Source organism: Micropterus salmoides, unplaced genomic scaffold (assembly GCF_014851395.1).
Source record: "Micropterus salmoides isolate LMB-PRFRI ecotype aquatic unplaced genomic scaffold, ASM1485139v1 Ms_hic_scaffold_10, whole genome shotgun sequence".
NCBI classification, from domain to species: Eukaryota; Metazoa; Chordata; class Actinopteri; order Centrarchiformes; family Centrarchidae; genus Micropterus; species Micropterus salmoides.
In genome coordinates, this window is record NW_024040041.1 from 12,037,142 (window position 1) to 12,064,760 (window position 27,619).

Genomic DNA, 27,619 nt, shown 5'->3' on the forward strand with positions numbered 1-27,619 from the left:
AACGTATACAGATGCTGCTGCACTCACATGAAATTGCTTTTAGTCTCGTTAGATCACATTGCATGTAGTAAATAAAGGTATTTGTATGTTACCCTCCCACTACTTTGCACAATAAAATTGAAACGTCCCTAATTGCATATTCATTAAGGCAAAAGTAGTAAATGAACAGGCGCTATCTTGCACTTTTGAAAGACGTCATTGCGTGCACACCATTAGTAGATCAGCTTACATGGTAATTTGCTGGTGATATCAAGTTTGCACAGTTTACATGTTTTTACTCACACAAACCTTTAGTAAATCTGGCCCAGTATAGTGTATGTGTGTGTTTGTGTGTGTGTGACGTGTGTTAAGATATAGAGGTTTATCCCTCGTCAAGACAAGGATCAGTCAGAGCAATGATGTATACTGTCAGCACCCATGATTTATACCAAGATCATAGACATAGTCTTCTCTGTGTGTGTGTACCATAGACTGTGGTGTGTACGTGTATGTGTGTGTGTGTGTGTGTGTGTGTGTGTGTGTGTGTGTGTGTGTGTGTGTGTGTGTGGAGGGGTACACTGATAGCAGCTATCAGTGCTGATTTAGGTCTTTTAAGATGACACAAGGGTAGGTAGTCACTTCAAAACACACTCAGCCTCAGGTGGCATGTGTTAAGTGTGGCATGAATGATGACTGTACAAGGTGAAGTAGATGCTAGCTTTGCAGTGTCTGCCCCTCCTGTTGTCCCTGGTGTATGTGCATGTTTGTGTGTAGATTATGTTTGTGCAGTTATTTTTTCTGTGTGTTTGGAGCAGTACAAGATTAATGCTAACAATTAAATTTTGTCTTTTCCAAACTTACAGCTGCACCATAAAATGCAACATGTCCACACAGCGACTTCAGCAGGACTTCTTTTGTTGCACAAAATAGGATTTATTTGTGTATTGGCTTGGGATCCTTTATACTGTAGCTGAGTTGAGTGAGAGTGAGTATCATGGGTTTTCTCCAATGTGCAAATCCCCTACACAACGTTGGAGCACCTTCCTTAGATAGCCTTACCTCAGATGAAAAATTAATAAACCTCCTGTGCAATGGGATTTGCAGTAGTTCACATTGCGACTAAACTCCCTTCATATCTTCAGCTCAGCTGTTCCATCTCTGCCTGTCTCTTCACGCTCTTCATTTATCTCTGAGATGTAACGCGTCATCTGCTATTCCTGCTTAATAAACATAATACCGACAGCTGTTTTGCCCTACAAAGCCAAAATGCAGCAACAACATATCAGGTCAAAACCAGAATCTGTCTTTTGAGATCTTTTTGACAACACAGTAGCTAAATCAGACCAAAAAGGAGGCAAAGTTTACACTAGAAAGACTAGTCCTCCTGCTAAAAGCTAACTAGATGCCCTATAGGTTGTCCAAAATGACTTGTTTCCCTTTATTTTGTATGTGTGTGTGTGTGTGTGTGTGTGTGTGTGTGTGTGTGTGTTCAGGCTAAGCATCAGGAACTTGAACTACAATTAGCTCATTGTTTTAGGTTTAAAACAGAGGTATCCACTGCTGCTTTGCAATGAACTTTTTATGTCAATAATATTAAACAGTTTTTTGTACACTCACACACAGACACACCTGTAAATGTACAGATTAAGTTCTTCTGTTACACGCATGGTTACCTGCAAGGCATGCTAATACTTAAGCTGACAAGAGAGATTTTCATGATTGCAGATATTCTCACTCATGCCCACAGGTATTAGCGACTCTGTCTACCCAACTCCCCCTGTTAGGGTGCATTCTTTCTTTTAGAACTCTGTCCAAAGAAAACCTGTTTCTTATTTGGTAATCATGCATTTTTGCTTACTTCCTTATTGTGTGATTACACTCCAACACAACACAGTGAAGGTTACATACAGTAATATACACACTACATTAAACACAGCAGTTTATTTAATGGGACTACCCCCTATAAATTTTCCCCACATCTAGTGAAATATTTGTCAGGTCACATCTGTCAGAAGTCGCAAGGGAACTGCAAACAGAAATTTACAGTATGTCTGGCAGGACGTATGGAATAATAAATTAACACACATTTTCACACAGAGGTAGTTAGCAAGTCATTATGCCATTATATATCTATCTATCTATCTATCTATCTAGAGAGAGAGAGAGAGAGAGAGAATCATTATGTATTTAGTTTAAACATACTACTCTACAAGCTTGATAATTGCTTAAAAACTTATATAAAATGTGCTGCATTTGTCACATGCATCTTTTAAAGCACATGCACATGAGGCAATGTCTCTGCACAGCTCACATGACAACAGCCTGGGTCTCAGTCTCAGTATGTGTGTATGATGTGTATGCGCGTACACGTGTATTTCCTGAGTTCTGACCCTCATATATCAGGGCTAGAGACTGAAATTACCTGTCAGAACAAACTACTACCAACACGCCTTTCACACACACACAGTCACTCACAGACAGACACGTACACACTGATAAATAAGTGCTAAAGTCTTTTAAGGGACACTGTTCACTACAGCAAGGTGAGTGGTACACTGTAAATCTGTCATGGCAGAACATTCTCTAAAGGGGGGGTTATTTCTCTTGTTTCTAACACGCACACGCGCAAGTGCATGCACAAGCACACACACTCACACATGCATAAACCCATAGCATATTTTATATGGAGCCCAAGTTGTTGCTTTGCCTGACTGCTGCGCAGGTCATTTGTCTCCTATTGTTATTTAATTTAATATTTTCAATTCCTCTGCAAAACATATTCATCTTGAATGTGTCACAGTGGATTTATCATTACAGCTGCCACAGGCAATGTGAGTGAGGTAAACCTATACTACACGGCCCTTGTCAGACTTCTGGGATATCAACACCACCTATTAATAATATTCTCTTCAAAACAAAAGTTTTGTTCTAATGTGACATGTGGCTCACTTAAGGACAGAAGCAACATCCACCCTGAATCAAATTGTTGTCACAAATCACAGTTGAGTCTGAGAGGCATTCAAGTATGGAAACACAGACTTCAAACTGAATGCCAGATGAATAGGTAATGCTGTTATTTACATCTTAACAACAAAGCAGTGAACCCACTGAAGAACTAAGGAGAAGACAAGGATAAAACACTATAAATACTGCAGTATGTATACATTTGTACATACAGCCTATCTGCTCAACTCAGTAAGTGTGAGCGCCGGCCATGTCCTCTTACCTCCCCTGACAGCCTTTGATGGTCTAACAACCCACATTGGCCCGCTGCCCCGACCTAGCCTTGACCAATCATGTTTCTCGTGTCTTGGCCCTGAAGCCCTATTGGCTGTGCTCTCTCACCCACAACAAAGCCATCTGTGGTCACCTCATAACCTGGGTAACAACCTGAGGCAACAGAGCATGCTGGCTCTGGATATTTGGTAATTCCCTTTGGTGTATCTGTGTTACCTGACAAAACAAGATTAGTGTGAAATTGGTATTTAAAGTCCCATAGATGTTGTTACCCCAGAAAATTACCACCATTTATGAGTGGGGGCTCCTAAATTTTGATGCTGATCAGTGCCAGTAACTCTTCTGTTGCCTCTGTGACCACTGAGATTTCAAGCTGTCTAAACAGGCAGAGTTAGCTTAGTCTTGTTTTTGCTGGGGCTGCTCCAATCTCCCAGGCCCCCTTAACTATCCATGGTGTACAACACTTGGTTTGGTTTCTGCAGAGCTCAAATAAATTCTTGTTGAAATGTGGAGGGACTCTGAGACTGAAACATGTTCACTACTGGTGCAAATTGGACAGGACATTAGGTGGGCAGATAAGCACCCTTTGATGTAACGTTAGCCACAATAAGCCAAAAGAGTTTCTGGTTGATTTATTGACCAAGTACATAAAAATGTTTCAGGCCAGTAAAAATTTATAGACAGCTGCTGCAAGCTGGCCTCAGAGGAAAATGTTACACTTCAATCTCGATTTACTAAACTAGTTTAGCAGAGGAAATAACTGGGACTTAACTAGATCTAAAAAGGCCCTTGTTACACAAAAGAGAAAATACCATCTCCTCTTTTTTTCTCTCTTTCTCTCTCTCTATTGTCCTCAATGTGTGCTCTCAGTCTCCCATCTATTTCTATTATCAAACTGAAGATAACATTATGCAAACTTTTAAGATGATGTTGGGTAAAAAAACAATAACTAAGTCTCTTGACCATCAGAAGAGCATATCAGAAAATACATCTTTCAAAACGGATTCATAAAGGACAAGTTGCTGCTCTTTAGTGTTAGTTATTTTTAACCATATTTCAAGCCTTCATCAAAGATAGAAGCAAACTAATGAATGGTAACATGATACTAAGATGACTTGCACACATGTATACATGTATGATTTACAGTGTTTGCCAAAATGATGATCAGACTGTTAACACTTGTCATAATTTTTAAGCATTTTAATTACAAGATGTACGTTTCTGACGTTTGTTAAGACATAAGATTTGCAATTTCACAAAAAAACAAAACAATATTGGGATGTAAACACAGGTTGTGTGCGCCTGTCCTTTGCTTTGCCAGATGGAAAGCCAGACAGAGCTGGCAGGACCTACAACATCTCCCACTGGCTGCTGGAGAGCAAGCGCAATATGGGAAAGAGAGCACAAGAGAATGAATGAGAGATGGAGGAATAAGTGAGAAGAGGAACAGAAGGACTCATCAAGGAGCTCTTCAATTTTGGAGAGCACTCATTTGTAGCAGCCTCCTGCTGTTACCCGAGTCCCAATTCCTTCCCTTTCCCCATTTCTTCACTGTCTAAATCACAAACTCCCTCCTCAATTCCCATTCAACTCTTTTACCCCCCCCCCCCCCCCCTTCTCATAGCTGTAACTTTCAATCCCTTGGTCTTTTATCCACTAATTGCATTTTTCTTCAATCTCAATTCTCAACTTAGACTTTGTGGAAACTTGGTGGAAGTCTCTAATTACTGAGGACAAGGTGAAAACAAAAGCCATGCATTCAAACTAATATACCCGCACACACACACACACACACACACACACACACACACACACACACACACACACACACACACACACACACACACACACACACACACACACACACTTCTAAGTGCATTAACACAGCTACTCTCTTGATGATATAAAAATACACAACACTTCATGAAATCTTAAATAATTCTTCCATTTCTATTTTTCTCCCATCTTAAAAGACACATAACTTAGTGTATTTCTTACTAATCATTAAAAACAAACAAAAGCACTCTTTTCTTTACTTACTTATGTAGCGCACTGGGTGGCAGCTTGGTCGTCTTCTCCAATTGGCCATAACAGGAAGTCTTGGCTTCAGGGATGTCACCAAACTCCTCCAACATGGCTGCTGCTGCTGACGTTATGATTCCCAGACCATCCCGAACCCGAGCCTCCAACGGGTAGTCCCAGTCGTCGTATGACACTGAAATCATTCCTGGTGGAAACTCGTCAGGTGTTATTTCTGGGTTCCCAGTGGTGAGTGATGGCACAATCCAGATGTATCCAAATCCAGTGAGGCCGAGTGAGCGAGCCTCCTCCAGGACGTAGACCGCCTCATCCTTGGAGCAGTAGAGCAGGACCACTGGGGACTGGACCTTCTTGAGCATGATCTGAGACCGGCTGTCTTCCTCCACTGCGTCCAGAATAATGATATTCTGCAGATCCCAGCCCACAAAACTAAAGCAAGGATAACAAGGACAAGAGTGAAATGTTAATATTTAACTAATAGACTATTAACTTTGCTCAGGTGCTGGCAAGGACAGTTATAATTATCCATGATAATTAATATCATCGTTAAGTGCGATGTGAATGCTAATAGGCAAAAAATGCTTATTGTCAGGGGAAACACATTAGGGCTACATGGAATGCAAATGCTAAGGCTGGTCGTATATAATGATGCTCAGCAGGTTCCAGCCCAAACAACTAAAGGACAAGGAGAACAAACACTTGTCTGTTAATGTGAAAGGGCCAACGCAGTGGTCAAAGTGCTAATTAGTGACAACAGTAATCAGAATATAGTCCTGTTCTCAACATGGAACCCAGCATCCGTCACATCTTTTAGACAAAAAAATAGGTTCATAAATATTACATTGCTCCTGCACAACCATGTGGCTGAAGATAGATGTTTTTACATAGAGATTTTCCTCTATGGAGTGTTAAAACTGTAACTTTCAAAGCAACTGTGAAGGAAAACAGATCTGTGTAATTCCAAAGCTAATTTTTAATGTAGTTCTGTAGCCAGAGTTAACAAGCTCTTATTAAAAAGGTAACACATTTATAGTGTATCTCTCTCGTCCAGTGGGACTGACTGCTCTTTTTCACAATGTCAAGAGAATATTCAGCAGGTCCCAGTGTGCAAGGCTAAAGAGCAGCAGAAACAGAGGAAATGGCAGTTCTGTTAGTAATTAAAGAAAGTAATATGTCATAAACTGGTAGCATGCTGTGGTATCAGGAGTACAGGTCCTTGATGGCAGAGCTGGCAGAGAGAGGGCCAAACGCGGGAAGGCACACACACGCACACACATACACCCACTGGAGACTGGAGAGTGTTAAAAAGCATAAACGGCAGGGAAAAGTGGGAAGCAGTTAACCATCATGCAAGATTCCAACAATAGACGGGTAGTGTAACATAAGAGTGATGTGGGACTTGCTGTCCTCTTCTTGCTGTCCAAAGTGATAATGGTGTACAACTCCCAGATGACAAAACTAGTAAAGAGAGACAATGATACACAGAGACACATTAACAGAGAAAGCGAGAGAAAGAGAGACAACAGTGGCAATAACAAGTAGGGGACAATGTAGTACTTCAATGTTAAAAACAATAGAACGGAGATACATTTCCTGTTTTCTGCAAAGAAATTTGAGAACACACACATACAAATCTTTGCTTTGAACCCAACAGACCACCTACCAAGTGAACACTCATCCTCTTCTGTAAAAAATCATTACTTAATAATATAGTTGTGGATACTTACAAGGTAGATGTATTTATATTTTAATAAATGTAATTGTATAATGATATTACACTATAAAATCCACACACTCTTTACCTGCACATCACTTTGGCTGAAAAGTATGTATGGTGTGTGTCTTACAGATAAATCAAAATGTGACTGAACAACTGTTCTCATCCAAAAGCCCAATTCTGTCCCCTTTGATCTGCATATTATACCGACAGGCAGACCACCTGCTTGCCAGCATTCATCTCCACCAGACAGCTGTGTACAATATCAATAAAATGTCTTCATACTCATGTTATATATCTAGACCTGGTTTTCATGTAAATCACAGCACATACTAAAGTTGCCATGGTCAGGTCAGCCTTGACTCCCTGAGTTGATGGGTCCAATTTTCTGCTGTGAATGATGGACGTTCTTTGGTATTAAAACTGTCTGCCCATGACTAAGTCACCGTGAACCAGCTGAATGCTGACACGGGAAATCGACGATGGATAATTGCAGGTAATTGAGCTTATTATTTCTTGCTTCATTAATGATATTTATGGCTATTATTTCAACATTGAGGTCAACATCACTTCAGGCGGGTATGAATATTGACAATAGGGATGTTTATTTACTTTTCTTCATCACTAATGCTGTGTAGGTGTTTTGCACTAAAGTGTAGTGGTGATCTAAAGACTCATGAACAAGGGGCTTGAACTTGTTTAAAGCTGGCAAGGAAAATGTGTACACGATCTGATTCCTGCATCGCAGTTTTTGATATGTATATTTTCATAAAAGCAACAGTTTACCTCACTTACCATTTTGAGATGCAATCACTTCTTCTTCCTAATAATACTCCTGTAAAACAATCACTGGACTGTGCATCCTTGTGGACCAAACATGGTTTTTAAAAAGTGTTTTTTTTTTACCATTTTAATTACCAATTTCTTACAATATAATTTGTTTCTCAAAGTGGAAGTTAACCTGATAATGGTCTCCCAGATCAGAATGTAAAAAGCGTTTCAACATATTAGATAAATTGTGACTGTGCAGACATTTTTTAGTAGCTCACGCTTCCCAGTTTCCCAAACACCTGGGTGGGGGACAAATTCATAATATTATTCAATCAGCTGGTTAACTATATGTTGCCACTCTACTTGTGTTATTGAATGCAGACACAAGCAGAGCGCTTCTGAACCACTGTTGGGTTTGACATGAAGAGTAACTGCTAATGAAAAATACCCTCCTCAGCTGGGCTTTAATAAATCATGGGTTCAGGCACCAACCCTTGCCAACATCTCAACACTGCTGAACATGTTTCATTAATCTGACATTTTTTTTGCTAAAAATTATGGCTTGTGGTTCTCTTCAGCAGTTTTTCCTCCAGCATCAGTCAAAATGACCTAAAGGTGCGGCAATCAGCCAAACTGCATGTGTAGTAAACCTCCCTGTCATCTACATTCATTTTAAGAATGCTGATTGAATCCTTTTAGGCTGGGCTGTCTTTGAAGTATACCGTATGAGTGGAGGGGATGTAAAATACAAGGCCCAAAATACAGGGTGCAGTAACTCTTCTAGAAAGTAAACATGCCCATTTCCGGGGAAATTTGCAGTGATAATAGAGATTACAGACAAAATGGGGAAAATGGGCTTGGAGAAATGCCCAGGCCAGGATGGTATTAAATCTTACTACAATGCATGTTATCTTCGGTTTTTCATTTCATTGAAAGATTTTGGGGAATGAGGAGAATGCATAGTTGTCACCGCTGTCTGCAAACACATCCACATCAGGACAAGTAAAGTCCAGGATTTCATTACTTCTTGAGTAACAATATGATGCTGCATCATCTTGTTGACTGCTGTTATCCAATATAATAACAATCAAATATACAATTTAACGAGACGGAAATAAAAGCGGTGTGAAGCAGGTGTCTAGCTGATCCTACCTGTTGTCCACAGTAGTTTTTAGGACGTTGATGAACTCCTGGTAGCCAGGGAACTTTGACGTGACAATGGAGAAGATGTGCCAATCGTATTCCTCCATGATGTTGAGCATCAACAGAGCCTCCTGTTGGATGGAGGCACCAAACTGGAAGAATGTCGACTTTACATCCTGAAAAAAGAGAACATGAGAGAGGGATGGAGGGACAAAGAAAAGGGAAGATAAGGGGAGAGGAAGAAGAGAATTAGTTTATTGGATTTCTGCACCTCAGAAATATCAATCAGAGCATCAGAGCATTTAAACTTTGGCATAATATGAGTACACAGAGTCTCTCTCACTCAGAGTCTCTCTCTCTCTCTCTCACTCACTCACACACACACACACACACACACACACACAGGTCGAGAGTAATAAGCTTCTTGTGGAGGAAATATATGGATGAGGGGCTCAGAACAATTTAATTATGCCCAAATTTGATTGGTGCGGTACGGGAAGGCTGCAGGACTCCGTGGGCCTGGTCCTGGGGAACGAGCTCTACATTCACTCCAAGTCACACATATCCACTCCATTAAACCTGACTCAGAATCATTTGCCACTTAATTCAGCCAAACTGAGACATGGGCTTGGACAGAGCAGACAAGCACTATTACAGGTGGACAAATTATCTCTGTTCATTTGTGTTGGAGGTTTCGTTTAAATGACCTCATTATGGTGCAGGCTATTAAATGAGGTGAAATGAGTCAAAATAAACAGTTAAAAATATTCAGGGAAAAAAAGAGCGCACCAGTACAAAATGTATAGACTGACAAAGCTTTACCATGTCTTTGGTTGTTTGTTGCATGATTTGTTGTGTGTGTGTGTGTGTGTGTGTGTGTGTGTGTGTGTGTGTGTGTGTGTGTGTGTGTGTGTGTGTGTGTGTGTGTGTGTGTGTGTGTGTGTGTGTGTGTGTGTGTGTGTGTGTGTGTGTGTGTGTGTGTGTGTGTGTGTGTGTGTCTCTGTGTGGATTTCTGTTACCTTGAAATGTCAAGGAGTTCACACATGGCTTGTCTTGACACCACTTGTCTTTGGCACTCTAATTATGATGACTTGCAGGATAGTGTGTGTGCACATCTTCTGTGTGTGTGTCTGTGCATGTGTGTCTGTGTGTGAAGCTGCAACCTGACAGCTGGAAAAAAAAAAGAAGAAAAGAACAAGGGCTAAAAGACACAAAACAAAAGGTTGCAGCCGGAGATATGAGACAAATGAAGAAAAGGGGATTCTGCCCGTAAAATGAACAAATGCACCACATGCACTTACACACACTGACATACGTAAAGGCCCGGGCGGCATGTTGACACTGCCTGCATCTACAGGAATTCATCCACGGTGTGACTAAACTTAAAAAAAAGAAGACAGCGTTGGTGAGTTGGTGTGATTAAGCAGCAACCGTAATGCTAGGAGCTACTGTGCAGTGTAATGCAGTCCAGCATTAGCCTCAATCCTACAATATATCCTGTAAAAGTCAAGTATAAAACACAGACATGTGATCAGGTATGATGTAGTTTCATTAACATTGATCTTGACTGAGCTTCAGCTGCAATTGTGGCCTTATTGTGGAACATATTTCTTAAAATCCACCTGTAGGCTCTGGTTCTAGTCTGCCATGAGGTGACTGAATGAATGATTGTTGAGGAATCTGTGAAAATGTCAACCAAAAACTTAAAAAACAGTGCCATTACGCAAATAAGACACACACTACCAGTACACTGATTCAGAAAGAAAACTGTGTTAATGAGCTCATTTCCACAAAAAGGTTGTGTCCAATTTCTAGTCACTTAATACAAAAAACAAATGAGTACATGGCACTTTCCAGGTCAGTTCATTCCAGTAGCCTACTGGTCTGCTTGTCCATTACTATACAACTCTTTCCCTGTAGACAGAATTACATTACTAAGATGCAAAGAAGATCTAACTGATTGGCCTTGATTGATGGGGGCAATAGGCACAAGCAGAAAGCAGGGCAGAGCAGTGGACTGAATTTGTAACCATATCAGTACACTGTATGTAGTTTCATCGCTACGCATGACCTAGCATTTCCTTTTCCTTTTTCTACTGTGTTGATAGCCTCTGTATAATGTGCGTATTCACTGTTTGCATTATTTGTGTGAGGGTGAGTGTGCGCCCCCCCCCGTATCAAGACTGTTGAGTGCTCTTAAATGTTATTGTATCTCTATGTGAGGATGGCTCACCAGAATCAAGTGCTCTTCAGAGGCTCTCTGTAAATGTGTATGTGTGTGTGTGTGTGTGTGTTCTAATGGGGTAGAAACTGAAGCAATCCTTGAGCATGGTGGGATAGTATGGAGGTCATGCTATAAGACGTGTCACTTCCTGTCGTCATCACAGCAGCGGCCGACACTTTGCTGCAATATACAGAAGACTCTGACAAGCACAACGCCAGTCATGAAATACAGAAAATACAATAAAGTGGCAGATGTGTATGTGACTGTAGCCCTCTTCACATGGGACTGGTATCACCTGGGGACCTCTAGCAATTTGTAATAATTGCTGTGGTCGTCTCTGATCTTAATCCTGTGCAAATCTGCCATGTTAGTAATTTGTTAAGCAAAGATTCCACCGCAATACCTACCATGTTTCGCAAAATACAAATGTCATTTGATAACATCTCATGGAAATGGGCATATCTGTGATTTGGGGTTTTCTTCACACCTCTTTCCTGATGGAAAATTATGAAGGCGGTGTTAGCAATCATAAATGAAACTTTTGACAGCATTTTGTATCAGGAGGCTTTATTATGGGATTGTATGGAATAATGTTTTTAAAGTCTTGTTATTGATATTTTTGTCTTCTTTAAGTACTCACATCTACACCCGACAAAACAGTTGGCTCACATGTGCTTTCAGTGTTTCTTTCCATTTTATTGACAAAGGTTTATCTGTCTGTTTAGCCACTGGTTATGAATAATATCTACAAAATTCTTCTTTAATATTATTTTGCCAATATTTTGTGTGTGTGTGTGTGCGTGTGTGGGCGTATGTGTCTGATTGTGTCTGACTGTGTGAAAGGATTCAAGCTCTACTTACCCCAGAGGGAGGACACCAAAATCTATCACTGAACAAAACGGTAACCTTGCTTTTACCAAAGGAATCTCAAATGAGACTGAGCACGTGCCTGCTCTCATTTAAGTGGACAAAACCATGTCTCTTTATTCTTCACGGGATCTCAGTATATCAGACCCAACAGAAACCAAATGCACTGAAGAGATTTGGTTGAGGTTGGGCTGAATATTCTCAATTTATATGCCTGCATGATCATAAATACAGCTTGGAATGAGATATTGATGAGACAGGCTTCGTTATGCTGTCTCTAAAATAGGCAGTTTAGGTTGGCCTGGCCTATAATTCTGAGACCACTGGCACATCTATTGAACACTTGACTGAAGCAGACTCTTAAGGACAACACTGACAACAAAGAACTGAATAAAAAATCAGCTCTCTGTCTTTATTCTCACTCTCCTATTGAGGAAGTGAAGACAACCAACTAATCCTGTTTCTGTCATCTGCTGTCTCACCATTGTTCAAATTTCTCTTTCCATGATAAACACAAGCAGTATGTATTTCTCATATAACTCCAAATTGTTATGTGTGCTCCTTCATTATAGTTCATATTTTTTAATTGCATGTTTTATTATTGCTCACTACATTTAATTTATTTTCACAGTTTTCGTTAAAGCGCGTGAGATAGAGGGAGGTGCCAAGACACAAATGAAGAGTGGATCTGTAGAATAACAGATGAAAAAAAAATGTTGGAAAATGCAATCCATGATAAAAGAATTAGCTACACAAACACAAAAAGAAAGCAAATCAGCCTGAGAGTTGGAGGCAGAAAAAGTTCACAAAGACATGAAATTAGAGGATGCAGGGCAGACTCAGAGAAAAGAGGAGAGATGGATGGGTGGAGAAGAGACTGCTGGAGTGACTAAGCAGCGTATGATTGTTTCTAATTGGGACGGCTCACAATTCGTGACATCAGAAAACAGCCAATCATATCCTTTCATTTCATCCTTGTCAAGTGTGACATGTCTCTTGTTTCCACGCACACCTTCAGCTAGCGGCACCCACACATACAAACACAACACACACACACACACGTACATAAACACACTGTCATTCACAGCTCTTTTCCTCTTGCTCTGTCTATCACAATCTCCCACTCTCAAATCCCACACTCTGTTGCATACACACAAACAGCCACACACACAAATCACAATGACGCACAGACACAAACATGCACCTGCCCCGCGGGGCAGGACAGTGTGTCTAAGTTGAGATAGAGGGGAGTTATAAATAGTAATACTCATATCCTCTGCTGCTGATAGCATCATGCACTGTCTGGTCGGATGACACACACACACACACACGTGTACAAAAACACTCACGCACACGCACAAATAAATTGAGCTGAGTTTGTGAGGGACACGCCAAGGTAAAGGCCTGATAGTGCACATGCATGGCAGTACCTGCATATATTTGTCAAATAAGGGATGGCATATATATCCACATATCACTTCTATCTGCCACAGATACCCTGTTATCTGCTGAGTTTAACAGCTCTGCAGTGTCCACTGGAGGAGAAACACACTGATATGACAAAAATTCCTCGGTGGCCAGTTACTAAATATAAACAGACAGGCATAAAAATAGCTGCAGCAAAACAAAAGAGCTCGAAATGTCTGTGGAAACAAACTGAAATGCCAAGCAGACAGCACTCACCAAATAAACCACACAGATAGAGTCACTACAGCCAAAACCACAAATAAATATTGTTCTCTCAGAAAGTGAATGCTAAAACAACTCATTACTTTATACAGCAAATGTCGTTTACCAGACTGAGGTTCATTGTTTGACAATATTATCTTCTGACAGGAAATCATAAAAATCTTTTGCAAATCCAAAAGTAGCAGTACTCAAACCAGAGAAGGCAGAACTCATCAACAAGGATTTTGCCACTCGTGGTCAGTGTAAAGTTGCCCAGTGTATCGTTGGGTCCTTAGAGCCAAACATATGAAAGGTGATGATCTTATATGACATCTATACATCAGACACATTCTTTGTAAAATACCATAAATGTTGAATCTAGATTTACAGCTTGGCCAGACTGTAATGTTTAAAACTATCCTTTTGACGATATATATATTGTAGACACCTTTAATTTTGCAGTTTGGCCAACAAACAGGTCTACAGTGTCTCCGCTTCTACGGGGCTGGATTGGCGCTGATACAACATCAGATGGTGCCAAACAGATCCACTGAGGTAAGAAAATGTATACACAAATTCCAAATGTGCAAAAAGTATCAACATATAGCCCGGCACCACTCGCTTCTTCCTCCCACCATGCATTTTGGAGGGGGAAAAATGGTTGAATAGCAAGCCAATTAGGAAAGTTGACACTTTGCTGAAACGAGTGCTGCTTGGTGAGCTGGATGTATACCAAATTAAAGAAATGAGGATTCAAGGTATATTCTCTATGTTTGCCAAATAAGCAAGACATCATTAAACTGACAATTTCCAGCTGGGGGAACAGATATTATTAAGAGAAAGTGAAAACGGCCTGCTATTGGCACCAAGTAACGATCACTTTTTTTAATATCCTCTGTCAAATCCAGACAATAAAGATGCAGATAAAATGAGAAGAGACAGTTCATAAAATATTTTAACACTTTTTTTTTTTACTAAACAGGTACAAGTCATAATTAGAAAGATTGGACATGACATCTTGATGTGTGGAGTAAAAAGGCTCTGTCCGTGGTGCTGAACACTGTGCAGACTTGCAGTTGTAATAATAACTTTATTTATGTAGCACCTTTCAAAACACTGTTACTCTACTATTACTCTACCATACTTTTCAGATTAAATAAATATAATTATTAAGACAGCAAAGACAAAACAGGGATTTGAGGGAAGGCAAGTTCAGTCAGCGGAGGCAGCTAGATGTTTGGTTCTGCACTATAGGCCTACATGGGTACCATGAAACATTGTCACTGTATGGTTAACAATATTTTCTCACAATTAATGCTATTTTTTAAACAATGTCTAATTAACAATAAAATGTAACCTGTGATGTTTTATCTAAAATTCCCTATTCTCTTGTTTTATGATTGATTTGGATGATGCAACCTACTTGGGTTGTTCATCTACATGCATAGACGGTACAGTATAAACTCTGCCTTTTATCAGATACCACATTTTTAAGTTGTTTTTCCACTCATGTCCACACAACTTTCCACAGTTCATGTGAAAACCTCATAACGTGGACAATTTGTTTTCACTCCAATTACATGTTTTATGCGTGGTAAGAAAACCATCTGAAATAATTAGTTTATGGTCCCGATGAAAACCAAATTTATGGTTTATTTTAAATGGAACGTAGGCAACCATGATAAGATGGACATACATCATACAGACTTGCACACAAACACACATGCAATTTGCACAAACCTGTACAAAAAGCAAGTCCCCGTATGTTTTTCTTTCCATCTCTTAATGACCACAGAGAAATATCATTGCACTAACAACATCATTGCACTAACAACATTGCTTTAGTAGTGTCTTTTGCTTACAGCACATTTTGTGAGTTTATTGCATTCCTCTGTAAATGGCTCTACCAGACTCTTATGAAACTGTGAAAGTGAATTCAGTCTTTACCAGATTACAGTGTTTTAAAACAATAAGTGGATCCGGTGATGGCACTATGAATAGCAGTGTGCAAGTGTGTGTGTTGTGGAGAAACTACTTGGTGTTAACAGAGGGGGGCAGATAGCCTTTGTTTGTGTTGGATAATAATTATAGGGAAACAGTTAGCCTTCAATTGCAGTAGAAGCTACATACACTAGGCTGTCTTTGACGTCACAGAAGAATATTTTTGGCATGAATACCGTCCATTTTAGTAGATAACATGCACAGAGGGAGAAGCAGACCTATTCAAAGTTTATCACACAGGAGCAGTGTGTGTGTGTGTGTGTGTGTGTGTGTGTGTGTGTGTGTGAGTGTGTATGTGTGTGATTGCTGCGGTTCCTCTGTCAGGACTTTTTAACAAGCATTCGAGCCCCCACGGGGAAACACTGACAAAATAACATCATCCCTTTCTCTCTGTCTCTATCTTTGTCTCTCTGTGTTTGCCCTCTTCTCCCACTCACTCTCTTCTAATAAGTCCAATATCTTCCTCTCTGTGTCTTCCTTTCTTTTCGTTAACTCTCTGTCCAGGGGCTCTGTCTTTTCTTGCCTCCCTCTATCCATCTTGCCCTCTCCCACCCACTCCCTATCTCTTCTAATAAGGCCAATATTCTGCTACACTCCTCTGGGACCTAACCTTACACCTAAACTGGAATAGCTGTTGTCAGTGCAAGGAGTATAACTTTACATTTATTTCATTTTATTTTTTTATTTCTAGCATAATTTCCACTGTGACTAATTATTTATCTAAAGATGTGGGCTGTCAGATTATGTAGATATAATATAGTGGTTGCAATGCTAAAGGGGACTCCCACAAGGGCTCACACGATAAATCTTGGGGGTTGAGAGATGGTCTGCACGAAAGGAAAGCATCCGCTACACACAGTCATGTTTATTTGATTTTCCTCTTGAGGATTGATAAACTGACAGATATACATTTTTTAAATAAAGCAAGAAAAAAGAAACACTCTTTGGTCACAACTGCTAGATATTTGCAACTGGTGGCAAGTGGTTACAGGTAGGGTAACAAAGTAAGGAATACTGCTGTAATTTTTAAACCACTCCATTCCTGGTAATCTGATTACCCTTTCTCCCCTGCTCATTATTTATCTCTTTACTATTATGCCTGAATGCCTTCACTACACTTTGACATATTGTGTATTTCACAGCTGTCACATGCACATACATTGTTGGTATCATTATTACATTCTCCACAGCCATAATAGTCACCATTATAAAAATTACCATCACTGCCAATATTGTCATCATCAACAGCCATAACCATCATAATTATTCTGTGCATCTTAGCTGTCATATCCATCATGCTTTCCTAATTCCATCAGTTTCCCTCTTTCCTGCTGCTTTCCCTCCATTTTGTCTCTATATTTTCTTCTTTTTGGGGGGCTTTTTCCTACCCTCTTTCCTTCTATCCTTCCTAATTATGCACCCCTTTCCTTTTTCCTTAGTGCTTTTCTCTCCATCTGTACCACCTCAAACTTTGGCAGGATTTTGAATGAACACAAAAGGGAGAGGAAATGAAATCCCACTGGATGAGCAGAGGTGCTAATCACAATAAAATAGGACTTTGAATTAGGAGTCGCAGCACACCCCGATCCTCAAAGCAGCAGCGCTTTATTGAATACATACATATTTCGACAAGAAACCTCTTTGTCCGGATTACTTGTTGAAACATGTTTTCTTTTTAAAGTAATGTAATCCTGTATGGAGGCACTCAGTGTGTAGGCGCCTTAAAAGGTTTAAAAGAATTGAAGCGTTTAAGATGAGAGTTCAGTGTAAGGCAACAGGATGTAGAGAGATGAAATCATGAACCTAATCTAAAGAGCTGTTTATTAGGAGAGATAATGCACAAGAAAGCAGCGTATATAGTTCAAGCAAACACACACACACTTTCATTCACACATAAACATGCACATTAACTCAAACATGAAGTCAAAACAACATGCACAAATACATGTATGGTCATGCTGTGATGCTTGTGCATACACGCGAACCCATGCTCTCTTTATTCAAAGTAAAAGGAATTAATAAGTCTTGTGTCTGTGTGTGTGTATCTGTGCCAGAGGGCTGTGTATCATGCTGAGTTCATTCCAAAGCCACAAACAACATAATATAAACCTCAGCTCAAACAGAATGGAACAACACCCATTGCCCAGGCAAAACAAGAAAATCACAGGCCTCAAAGGTCTCAGGTGATGTGAGGGAGCACGCGTACTGGTGTGAAATCATTTTACTCTAATGTCAGGAACAACATCACTGTAGCTTAACAGAAGCACAGCAATGACAGAATGAGTTAGTTCTTTCAGCTGGGGGGGGGAAGCAAGCAAAAATGTGCAAATCACTAAGAAATAGAAGATGTTCTCACCAATGGCTTTCGGCAAGGTAAAGCTTATACTCTCACTTTTTCACTAAATATGTAGCCAGAAGGTAAGACATGTTACAGTAGCAAGGACATGCCATCTCCAATCATATTCTACTCTAACATACCATGTGGGGGCAAATCAATACTGCTTAATGTGCTGATAGTTTTCCCCACAGAGATGCACCAGTCAGCTGTTATGGTCATGACTAACTACACTGGCCGTGTCACTGATTCATCACTGCCACCGACAGACAGACGCTTGACACAGAGAGACCTACTTTGAAGGGGGCGAAACGGAGTGGGGTGGTCGGGAGGGACGGATGGAAGAAGTGTCAGGAAGATAGATGAGGAAAAGGAAAAGAGCGATGTCAGGGAGCAAGAGTGGGCAAAGGAGAAAAGAAGGGAGGAAGATAAAGAGGTAAGGGTGGACTGAAAACAGAGAGAACACAGAAAGTAAACATATTCTAAAACATTATGGAAGTGCAACGATAGGACTGACATCAACCTCATGTCTGTGTGCACATCGTCGAGCTGGAGTCAGGCTGCGTTTAGCCTGGTTGGGGTACAGTGTTGATTTTGATCAGGCATGTTGGTCAAAAACCTGACTATTTCACTCTGATGACAACGCATCAGGATAATGCTGTGCACACATCTACCAGCTCAAATAGTTTTTCATTTTTGCTTTTATTTATTTATTAGACAAACAAAATACAATGTGTTCATCTAATCCAGACAGAGCCAGGATAGCAAGCCCCCTGCATCCACACTTTATGCTAGACTAGGCTAACCATGTTCTATCCCCAGCTCCATATTGTAAAGCCCAGAAATGAAACTCATAGGATCTTCTAATCTAACTCTCAGAAAAAGCAAAGAAGAATTTTTCCCAGAATGTTGAACTCTTCCTTTAAACTCACATCAGAGGGTTCCAAATCTTGCTCCCTGCTGCACTCACTGCAGCACTCTGCTATATTCAAATCTCATCACACCCCCACTCAGACATTCGTTATTAATATTACACAAAAAGGAGGAGGAGAGAGAAAGATTAAACAAGAGCAGTCCTCTCACATGAATACACGTGCCCATGTAAACTCTGGCTTTCCTTTACATTAACAAAGTGAAATATAAGTGCTATACCCACAAACGGCATCATCATCTCTAAGCTTTCCCATTTCCATTTGATTGGCTGCCAGCGAAGCCTGCAGAGTAATTGGCTGCATTTCATTGGCCAAGCAGACGGACAGGACCCCTGGGAGGAGTCCATCAGGCAATTTCTGTTTTAAACACACACACACACACACACACACATGTACACACTCACATGCACGCATGCATGCACACACACAGGGCCGGAGGGGAACTCCCTAATGCCTAATGTACCTTTTGCTATCACAGATGGGTCACTTACATTTCTGGGCACAAGAGCAATGAAGACAGGGAGATGAAAAAAAAGTGGAGTGGAAAAGATTGGAGGAGAAGGGACAGCAGGAAAGGCGATGAGGATTGGATAAAACAAAGGAAGGGAGAGACCAGACAAGAGGATAGAAGAGGAAGTGGACAAAAAGAAGTTCAATTCAGCTCATAGATTTTGTATGGCAGTATAAAAGGAAAACAATCATGCTGAATAATAAAGAATGAACACCGTTAGACACACATCAAACTGCAAGAAAAATGAAAGTGTGTGGAGCACATCCGCATGATATTCAGTCAGATTTTGTGAATACAAATACATGTCTATCACATTTACGTATCTATGAATGTATACATACGTATACATATATATCTGTATGCATTAACATGAATCATTGGGCATCATTAGCCAAAGCTGGGCTGTCGTGTGCCAAACATTATACCTAATATCTGTGGCTTCAGTCTGCCCTTATTTGGGCTTATTCAGCATGTTGAAAGTTGAGTTATGTAAACCGAGGTTCAGGAACAGAACCATGCCTCTCTCACTTATTCGACCACCTGCGCTTCATTCAATTCCTCCAATCAACCAATCACCCAAACCCTGCTTGTTCACCTCTTTTAATGGGCAGCATGGTGGCCCAGTGGACAGCACCGTGGCCTCACAGCAGAAGGTTCTGGGTTTAGACCTTGCTCAGCCCAGGCCTTTCTGTACAGAGTTTGCATGTTCTCCCCATGTTTGCGCGGGTGTCCCCCGGGTGCTCCGACTTCCTCCCACCAGGAAAGACATGCATGCTAAAATCCATTATTCTGCTAAGTAATCATTTTTTCTTTTTCTACAACATGAACCACAGGGGGGTTCATAAGACCAAGCCGCTTATCGAGATGAGCCCCCACCCTGAATCTCGACCCCTCAGGTTCCTAAACCCTAAACAACCTCCTCGACCCCTTCATCCCTCTTTTCTCGACCTCTTCATCCCTCCATACTCGACCCCTTCATCCCTCGTCTCTCGACCCCCGTCATCACTGTTCTCGACCCCTTCATCCCTCCATCGTCAACCCCTTCATCCATCTTCCCTCGACCCCTTCATCCCTCACCCCTCGACCCCTTTTCATCCCTCCCCTCTCGACAAGCAAAGCAGCAAAGCTTTACAGTACCAGCCATTTGGCATTACAGAGCAGGATGAGGCTGCTGTATGCACACAGTGGTGTGAAATGGTTAAACTAATTTGTTCTGTATCTTTCTTCACTTCTCCTTAGAGTCGCAACAATTAGTTGCTTAAGCGATGAGTTGATCAACATAAAATAATCAACATCTATTTGATAATAGATATTGTAATTTTTTAAGCAAAATTTGGCAGCAACCTGTATGTTTTGGATGTTTGAATGGTTAAAGAAGCAATTTCAATATGCTGCTTTTGGATCTGGAAAATTGGCAAAAGGCATTTGTCCCTAATTTCTTCAAAACATTTCAATTTATTGGTGAAAATGAATTGAATAACAGATTCATTGATAATGACAATAATTATTAGTTGCATAAGTTGGTCACCAGCATGAGTTGCTGGTGATCAACTTGCAGTCAGCTGAAGCCTTGGCAACACATTCTAGTGCAACTGAGATGAGTGTTTGACCAGTTAGCCTCATATGGTCAGCTTGGTGTTTCAGGTCATGACACGTTAGAGGCTTTTGTTTGGTATCAGGTTATTCTTTCCTTTCCTTTCAAGAGATAAATGTATGATAAAAATAAGTCACTGGTCATAGTCATGACAGTATGTAAATGAAAAAATACCTTTAACCATCCATTTGTCTGGTAAAGCTGTTTAGTTAGTTTGAATACGAAGAAGAGAAGTGTTGAAAAAAAGCTAACACTAACTAAAACACAACTACAACAAGCACTCACTTAATTATAGGGAACATTTGTTAACAGCTAAGTGTGATGGAAAACAAAAATGAGTCATCCATGATGGTGGTTAGAGGCTGACAAACATCTTGGAGGATCAGGGTCGTCCTTATGTGGCCTTGCTGAGGTCTCTCGTATGAGGACCAAGGACAGTAATACCATCTGACTTGAGTCGTGAGTGGAGAGGAGCATCTGTGGATCATTGTTCACACAACAGAGGGGGAGAGACTCAACTGGGTCACACACACGTTTGTACAGCCAGGTTTGAGCAACATGGCTTTTTAAAAGCAGACATTAATATTTTTGAATAAAGCTACTAATTCTAAGTTTGGGATTTGGTGTTTCCCCCAGAAATGTATTTTTGACTGTGTGGGAAAGTCTTTATACAGCATTTTGACCACTACAGGTGCTTCTAAGATTACCACTGGGACAAAGTGAGGAAATTGCAGAGGAGAGGAGAGGAGAGGAGAGGAGAGGAGAGACGACAAAGTTGCTGACCCACTTTGCAGCTCTCAAAGTTTCAAATCCTCTTTAAAGAGAAAGTGAGTTGTGGCCAAGAATTTTGCAAGACACACACACACACACACATCGTACATACAGTGCATACACACATGTACAGACATACACACATAATCACGGGCCTGAGACCCCAGACACTGTGAATAATGAAGCAAGTGCTGCTTTTATTTAACACCGCATTAGCTCTTTACATCACCTAATAATGGCAGCACGGAACCACGCTAACACACACACACACACACACACACACACACACACACTCTTCTGGTAGTGCTCGATACGGTTTGTTAGTTTTCTCATTTGACTTGGTCTATTTTAGTCCTGCAAAACCCTTTCTCATTCCTCTTCTCTCTGATCCTCCTTCCATTGTCTCTCTCTTATCTGTGCTTTTCTTTTTCTTCATCTTCTCTGCTTTTTTTTTTTGCCTGTTCTCTCCTTTGCCTCATACCTCTATTGGTATATCTCTTTCTCTATTCCCTCTCTCTCTCTCTCTCTGTCTCTCTCTCTGAACATTTTGTTGATGTCAGTGATAAGATCAGCCTGTGATTGGCTGGGCCTGATAAGAGATAAGACTGTGATTTGTTTAGGGAGTTTTCTCTTCTCATCACACCCCTGAGGACTGCAGTGATATTAATGAACATGCATATGCATCTATTTGCACACAGACGCACATACACTTTGCGTGTGGGAAAACAGGAGGGAAGATTGAATGGAGATTGGGAGTATGAAAGAAGGAAGAAAGAGAATGGAAGAAATACAAAATAGAGAGAGAGAGAGAGAGAGAGAGAGAGAGAGATGGGGTACAGTGGTGAGAAAAACAGCTGCCCTAATTTGCAAATCAAAGACGTTATGAGTCACGTATTTACAGCCAAATCTGCCAAAGGGGAGAATATTTCTCTCATTTTTAATTCATTTCCCCTTTTCATGCCTGCCTTGTGCTGCTTGTTTGTAAAATGCTGTTCTTAAAATAAATTATACTGGGCCACTGCTACCATTAAATATCCATTACTGTTATCCCATCAGTCCATTCTTATCTGTTTTCTGATATATCTGTTTTCATGTTAGTTACTCACAGTAGTGAGAAACAGCCTTACTGTTAAAGAAAACTGCAAGATGTGATGCTAAATTTCATTTTCAGGTTCCTTCTTTTGTCTTTATTAAAGGGTAATTCTAGTAGTTTTAAATATGGGACCTTTTTTCACACATTTTGGAATCTGCGGTCTGTCTTCAGTCGGCAGCCGCAAACCAGCTGTAGTGGCTGCAGCGTTCTCCTCTGAGGCAATTATACCTGTCAAAATATGAGTATGTTGTGTTGGAATAACGTTACCCTTTTAATGCCTTGAAAACCAATTTTCTTAATCAGCTGCAAACTATAAACAATGGGCCCCTATATGAGCAGCACTATTATATGCCAAATTTAGAAGAAACACTAGTTATTCCACATGTCAGATTCCTACCTTAGTGTTTTGCCACTGGTTTGAAGTTTACTTGATGTCAGGTATTTCCATGCACCAGAATGTAAAAATATAAAGATTGCAATCACAATCAAATGGCAGTTCATACATTAAAGTCATAAAAAGTATTAACACCAAAAAAGACAGCAAAACAGAGTTCATCTAATGTTTCCTGTCTGGAGAGGTTTACCTGGACCCAGACATCATCTTGAGCCAGGACCCTAGCTCATGTAAGGGTTATTTATTTCCTCTTTTACACCATATTTTACCATATTATTGTAGAGGAAGACAAAGAACGTTATTACCATCATTATCACCAGCAGTTACATGAAGCCTGTCTCTGAAATGCTGAAACTGTGTGAGTATGTTTGTGTGAATGCACGCATGTATGTATGTGAAAAAAAGAGGTAAAAGGCAGGTGAAATGGAAACAACAGACTGCTTGCATTTCCTTCTGGGGCATTGCCATTACAGGACACGATCACTGACACACACATATTCATTAAATTGTGCACATTGTAGCCAATTATAAAACTAAAGGCTAATGCTTCAATTTTAGAATTACTGCACAGAGATCCCCATGTTTATGTGGATGTGTGTGCACACTAATCTCCCCCCAGTGTCTGGAGGCTGAACAAGCTACACATGCAATTATGTCTCTGCATGCAATGAGGAGAGAGGGTCACATGCTAGCTTCACAGAAATATAATAATGCATTTTTCATAGGACTGTGCAAACAATAGTGGATGTTATCTTTCTATTGTTGTTTATTTGTTTTCTTATATCTCCTGTATTTTAGGTTATCGATTTTTGTTGTTCTTCCTATTTAAAACTCTTTCAAAAATCACACTTAAATATGTGCTCACAGATTTGGGAACATCTGTGTGTGTAGGTTGTCATATGTGGGCACAGACAGAGATAGAGAAAGAAATGACCAAGACCTGAGCCCTGGGGAACGCCACAGCGATATCTGCTGAAGATGGATTCTCCCTAAAGATAAACTAGAATCTGACAATTAATATGTAACAGTATTATTTTTGAGCATTGTCATCTGTTTTTACAAGATGGTCATTCATCTTTGGCTATGTTGCTGTCCATAAAATGATATAGTTTAATAATGTTTGAAATCGAAAATCACACACACAAACCAACACCGGCACACTTTCAGCTGTATATGTGTGCAAAACTGGGCTGCAGAATATGCTTGTCTCCATAGTCTTAGCTATCACAGGGACATTAGGTTGGCAGGATGACAGACAGAGCTATTGAAAGGTTGGTATTTCACCAACTGCCGTGCAGAGTGAAAGTTCTAGTGCCCCAAAGGAAGAGCAGTTAACCTAAGTGTATACCTAATCTAGCGGCTTAGATGGACAAGTGCTGCAAGTTAAAAATGTATTCTGGTGGAGCCTCACATACTGATATACATACATGGCTTAGGCAGGTAACACTGGGAAATAGTACCAACTGCAATGAAACCTGTAAGTACAGTCTTGTGCTGAAAATTGAGGTTGCAACACTTGGCCTTCATTGGGGTCTGTGCATAGCTTTTTGTTGTAAGGGAGAATCTACTCTACTACTGCTGTAGCATGCAGCTGAGTAGTTTGCTGTTTACAGTGTGTCTGATTAGATATGTCATTGTGAGAGTACATCGCACCATGTTTGTGGGCACCACCAAGCCAGGGACTGACAGCAGTGGGACCAACTGTGACCTCCTCGTCCCCTTTTGGAAGCACTAAAGCGTCTCTTCCATTTTCCCAAGAGTGGTCCATTTTCAAACACACAGCAGTGTCCATTTCCAGTTCCAAACATTGAGCTGTGTTTATCTTTAACTGGGCAGTGAACTCTTACAGCAGATCTTCTAAACAAAAGAACCCTAAAAGTCCCTTCCAATGTAAATTAAACTGGATGGCGCAGAACAAGGCATTATAAGGTGTCGTGAGAGCAACAACTGACCATTCTGAAGTTACAGTAAGCTACTGAAGTGGAAAACCTGACATCAGTGATCAATCAATTGTTATAACCTGGTTACACAACCAATAATAGATTCCTGACCATTTGTGTTCATATGCGTCCTTCTCTTTGTCCCCTTTAGTCGTCTCTCTCTTCCTCTCTTTTTCTTTTCCTACACTGCCCCCTCTCCTCTCCTCTTTCTTGCTCTCCCTCTGCAATACAGTCTTTATCCTATTACAGCCTCCTTGCTTCTGTGGAGCAGTTTCAGTTGTAGACACAATGAAAACTGGCAGGATACATTACTTAGCACTGCACTCCTCCCACCCTCTCTGGTTCTCCCTCCCTACCTACCCCCTTTCTTCACTCGTGCTTTCAACAATGAATACATTTTTTCATCATAATATTTTTTTCCACCCTTCCTTTGAGTTTGTTTCGCTTTGTCTTGCTCCAATTTTTGCTTCCATGGTTAGTTTTCAATTCATTTTTGTTCTGCAGCTGGCAGACCTGTCTGCCAATGACTGATTAATCATAACTATGTATCTGTCTCTTCACCTTGCGATATGCTGATCTCATCCGCCCTGTACTGCTTTTGTGTTGTTGCCAAAGCTAATGGTTAGGAACAGTCTCAACTGTGTCTTTTCACCCTTCTCATTTCTTCATAGACATTCAGAGAAACACTTGCAGCAACACTTATTTTGTGGAAGGAATTCAAGTTGGGCAATGAAAAATGCATAGATAAGCATGCATGCACAGTGAATTCCTTCTGAATGAATAAAAGTGGCCAGAGGTAACCTCTTAACATTTGAGTGAGTTGAATAGGGCCCCAGGCTGTATGCACTGTATTGGTAGTAATCAGCAACCACTGAGCTGAGGATTCTTCCCAATGCATGTACTTCTCTAATGTCAGCTAGACTGCATAAAGTGCTTAATTCAAAGACTACTTTTTCAACAATAACTTGCAGTCTCTATAGCTAAAGTCAGTGTATATTAGGTGATTTTGAGTTCAAACCTTCCATTAAGAAGATATGCAAGCTTAAAAGTATGTGATATCGAGAATCATAAAGTAGATATTTGACTTATTTTTGCTGATGATACTCTCTTAAATAGTTTAGACAGTCATGTAATCTAGAGCTGCAGAATGATGTATACTGCCACTGTTTGTATCTTCAGAAAATTCCAACCTGGGCATGCTCTCTCAATCCTTCTGTCAGGTGCTGGAGGTATGCTTGGCAGGGACCCAGAGCAGTCCCTGCTGATGGGAAGGGCTTTGAATAAAGCAGAGGTTTTATTTGACGAGCCCTGCATGGGGACCTGATGGCCGACTGGAATGCTCCCGGGGAGAGAGGGTTGATCTCTTTATCTGTCCGTCCTGTATCCTATTAGAGTATCACCTTCCATCACACCCTCCATTCAAAGGATGAGAGCAGCTTTTGCTAAGCTGCACGCTCCCTCTCGCCCTCTCTTTTTACATTGCTAACAGCCTCTATCTCCTCCTCCTCCTCCCTCCCTCCCATCTCTCTCCTTCCTTCTCTCCTCAACCCCTCAGTCATTACCCCACATTTTCACTACTTTCTCACATTTTCTCACTCATAACATTTCCTTCTAACTTAACGACAAAACAGGTCGCTGGTCACTGGCTTCCAAAAAGACTAATTTTTGACCGTTTTCTGATCTGGTGCTTAAATTTGACTGTAAAAATTAGAGAAAGGTCAAAGTAGTGGTTAAACACATTGACAGTCATTAGGAAAAAGGAAGCAAACAGTGCTTATAGTGTCCAAGTTACCAACAGGTTCTGCATTATTATCGCACTTCTGCTTCTGGGAGACACCTGACAAAAGACACATGGCCACAGAAGAGGACAGGTAAAAGTAAACAGAGTTTGTTTTAGACATCTTAACAACTGACAAATTATGTCAGTTATGTGGTAAGACCAGTCTCTCTCTCTCTCTCTCTTTCTACTCCACACTTTCTCATTCTCTGTCACTCCCTCATTTTCTTTGTTAACTTTTTTCCAAAGTAGCAGCTGCTGGCAAGAGAACTGCTGAGGCAGCACTGGATCCAATTTTTGAAGCACCACACAGACCCCAACAAACAACTGATATCCAAAGCACAGTGGCAGAGAGAGGAAGAGAAAGCGAGAGGGGTGAGCGTGACAGAAAAGTTGCCAATGCCCAGAACTGCCTGCCAAGAATCGATAAAGGATAGACTGATGACTGTAGAACAACCCCACTGGTACAACCAGCTGCAAACCACACACACACACACACACACACACACACATACACACACAAAGTAAACCTCACAGAAGAAGGTCCACTGATCTTTCATTTCTATTATGCATAGTAAAAAGCACACACAGGAGTTATATTACTGAAGCATCACAATACCAGGAG

The 27,619-nt window shown here is 40.6% G+C and overlaps 1 protein-coding gene across 2 annotated transcripts in view; it reads right to left on the reverse strand.

Annotated features, from left to right (window-relative positions):
- The window catches only part of grin2aa (glutamate receptor, ionotropic, N-methyl D-aspartate 2A, a), a 145,356-nt gene that overhangs the window by 45,080 nt on the left and 72,657 nt on the right, over positions 1 to 27,619 (reverse strand). For both annotated transcript variants that reach the window (XM_038696440.1, XM_038696447.1), the window contains 2 exons: positions 8,897 to 9,063; positions 5,257 to 5,685 (listed from right to left, as the gene is read on the reverse strand). In XM_038696440.1, coding sequence (XP_038552368.1) covers positions 5,257 to 5,685; positions 8,897 to 9,063 — 596 coding nt within the window. The remainder of the gene's footprint in view (positions 1 to 5,256; positions 5,686 to 8,896; positions 9,064 to 27,619) is intronic.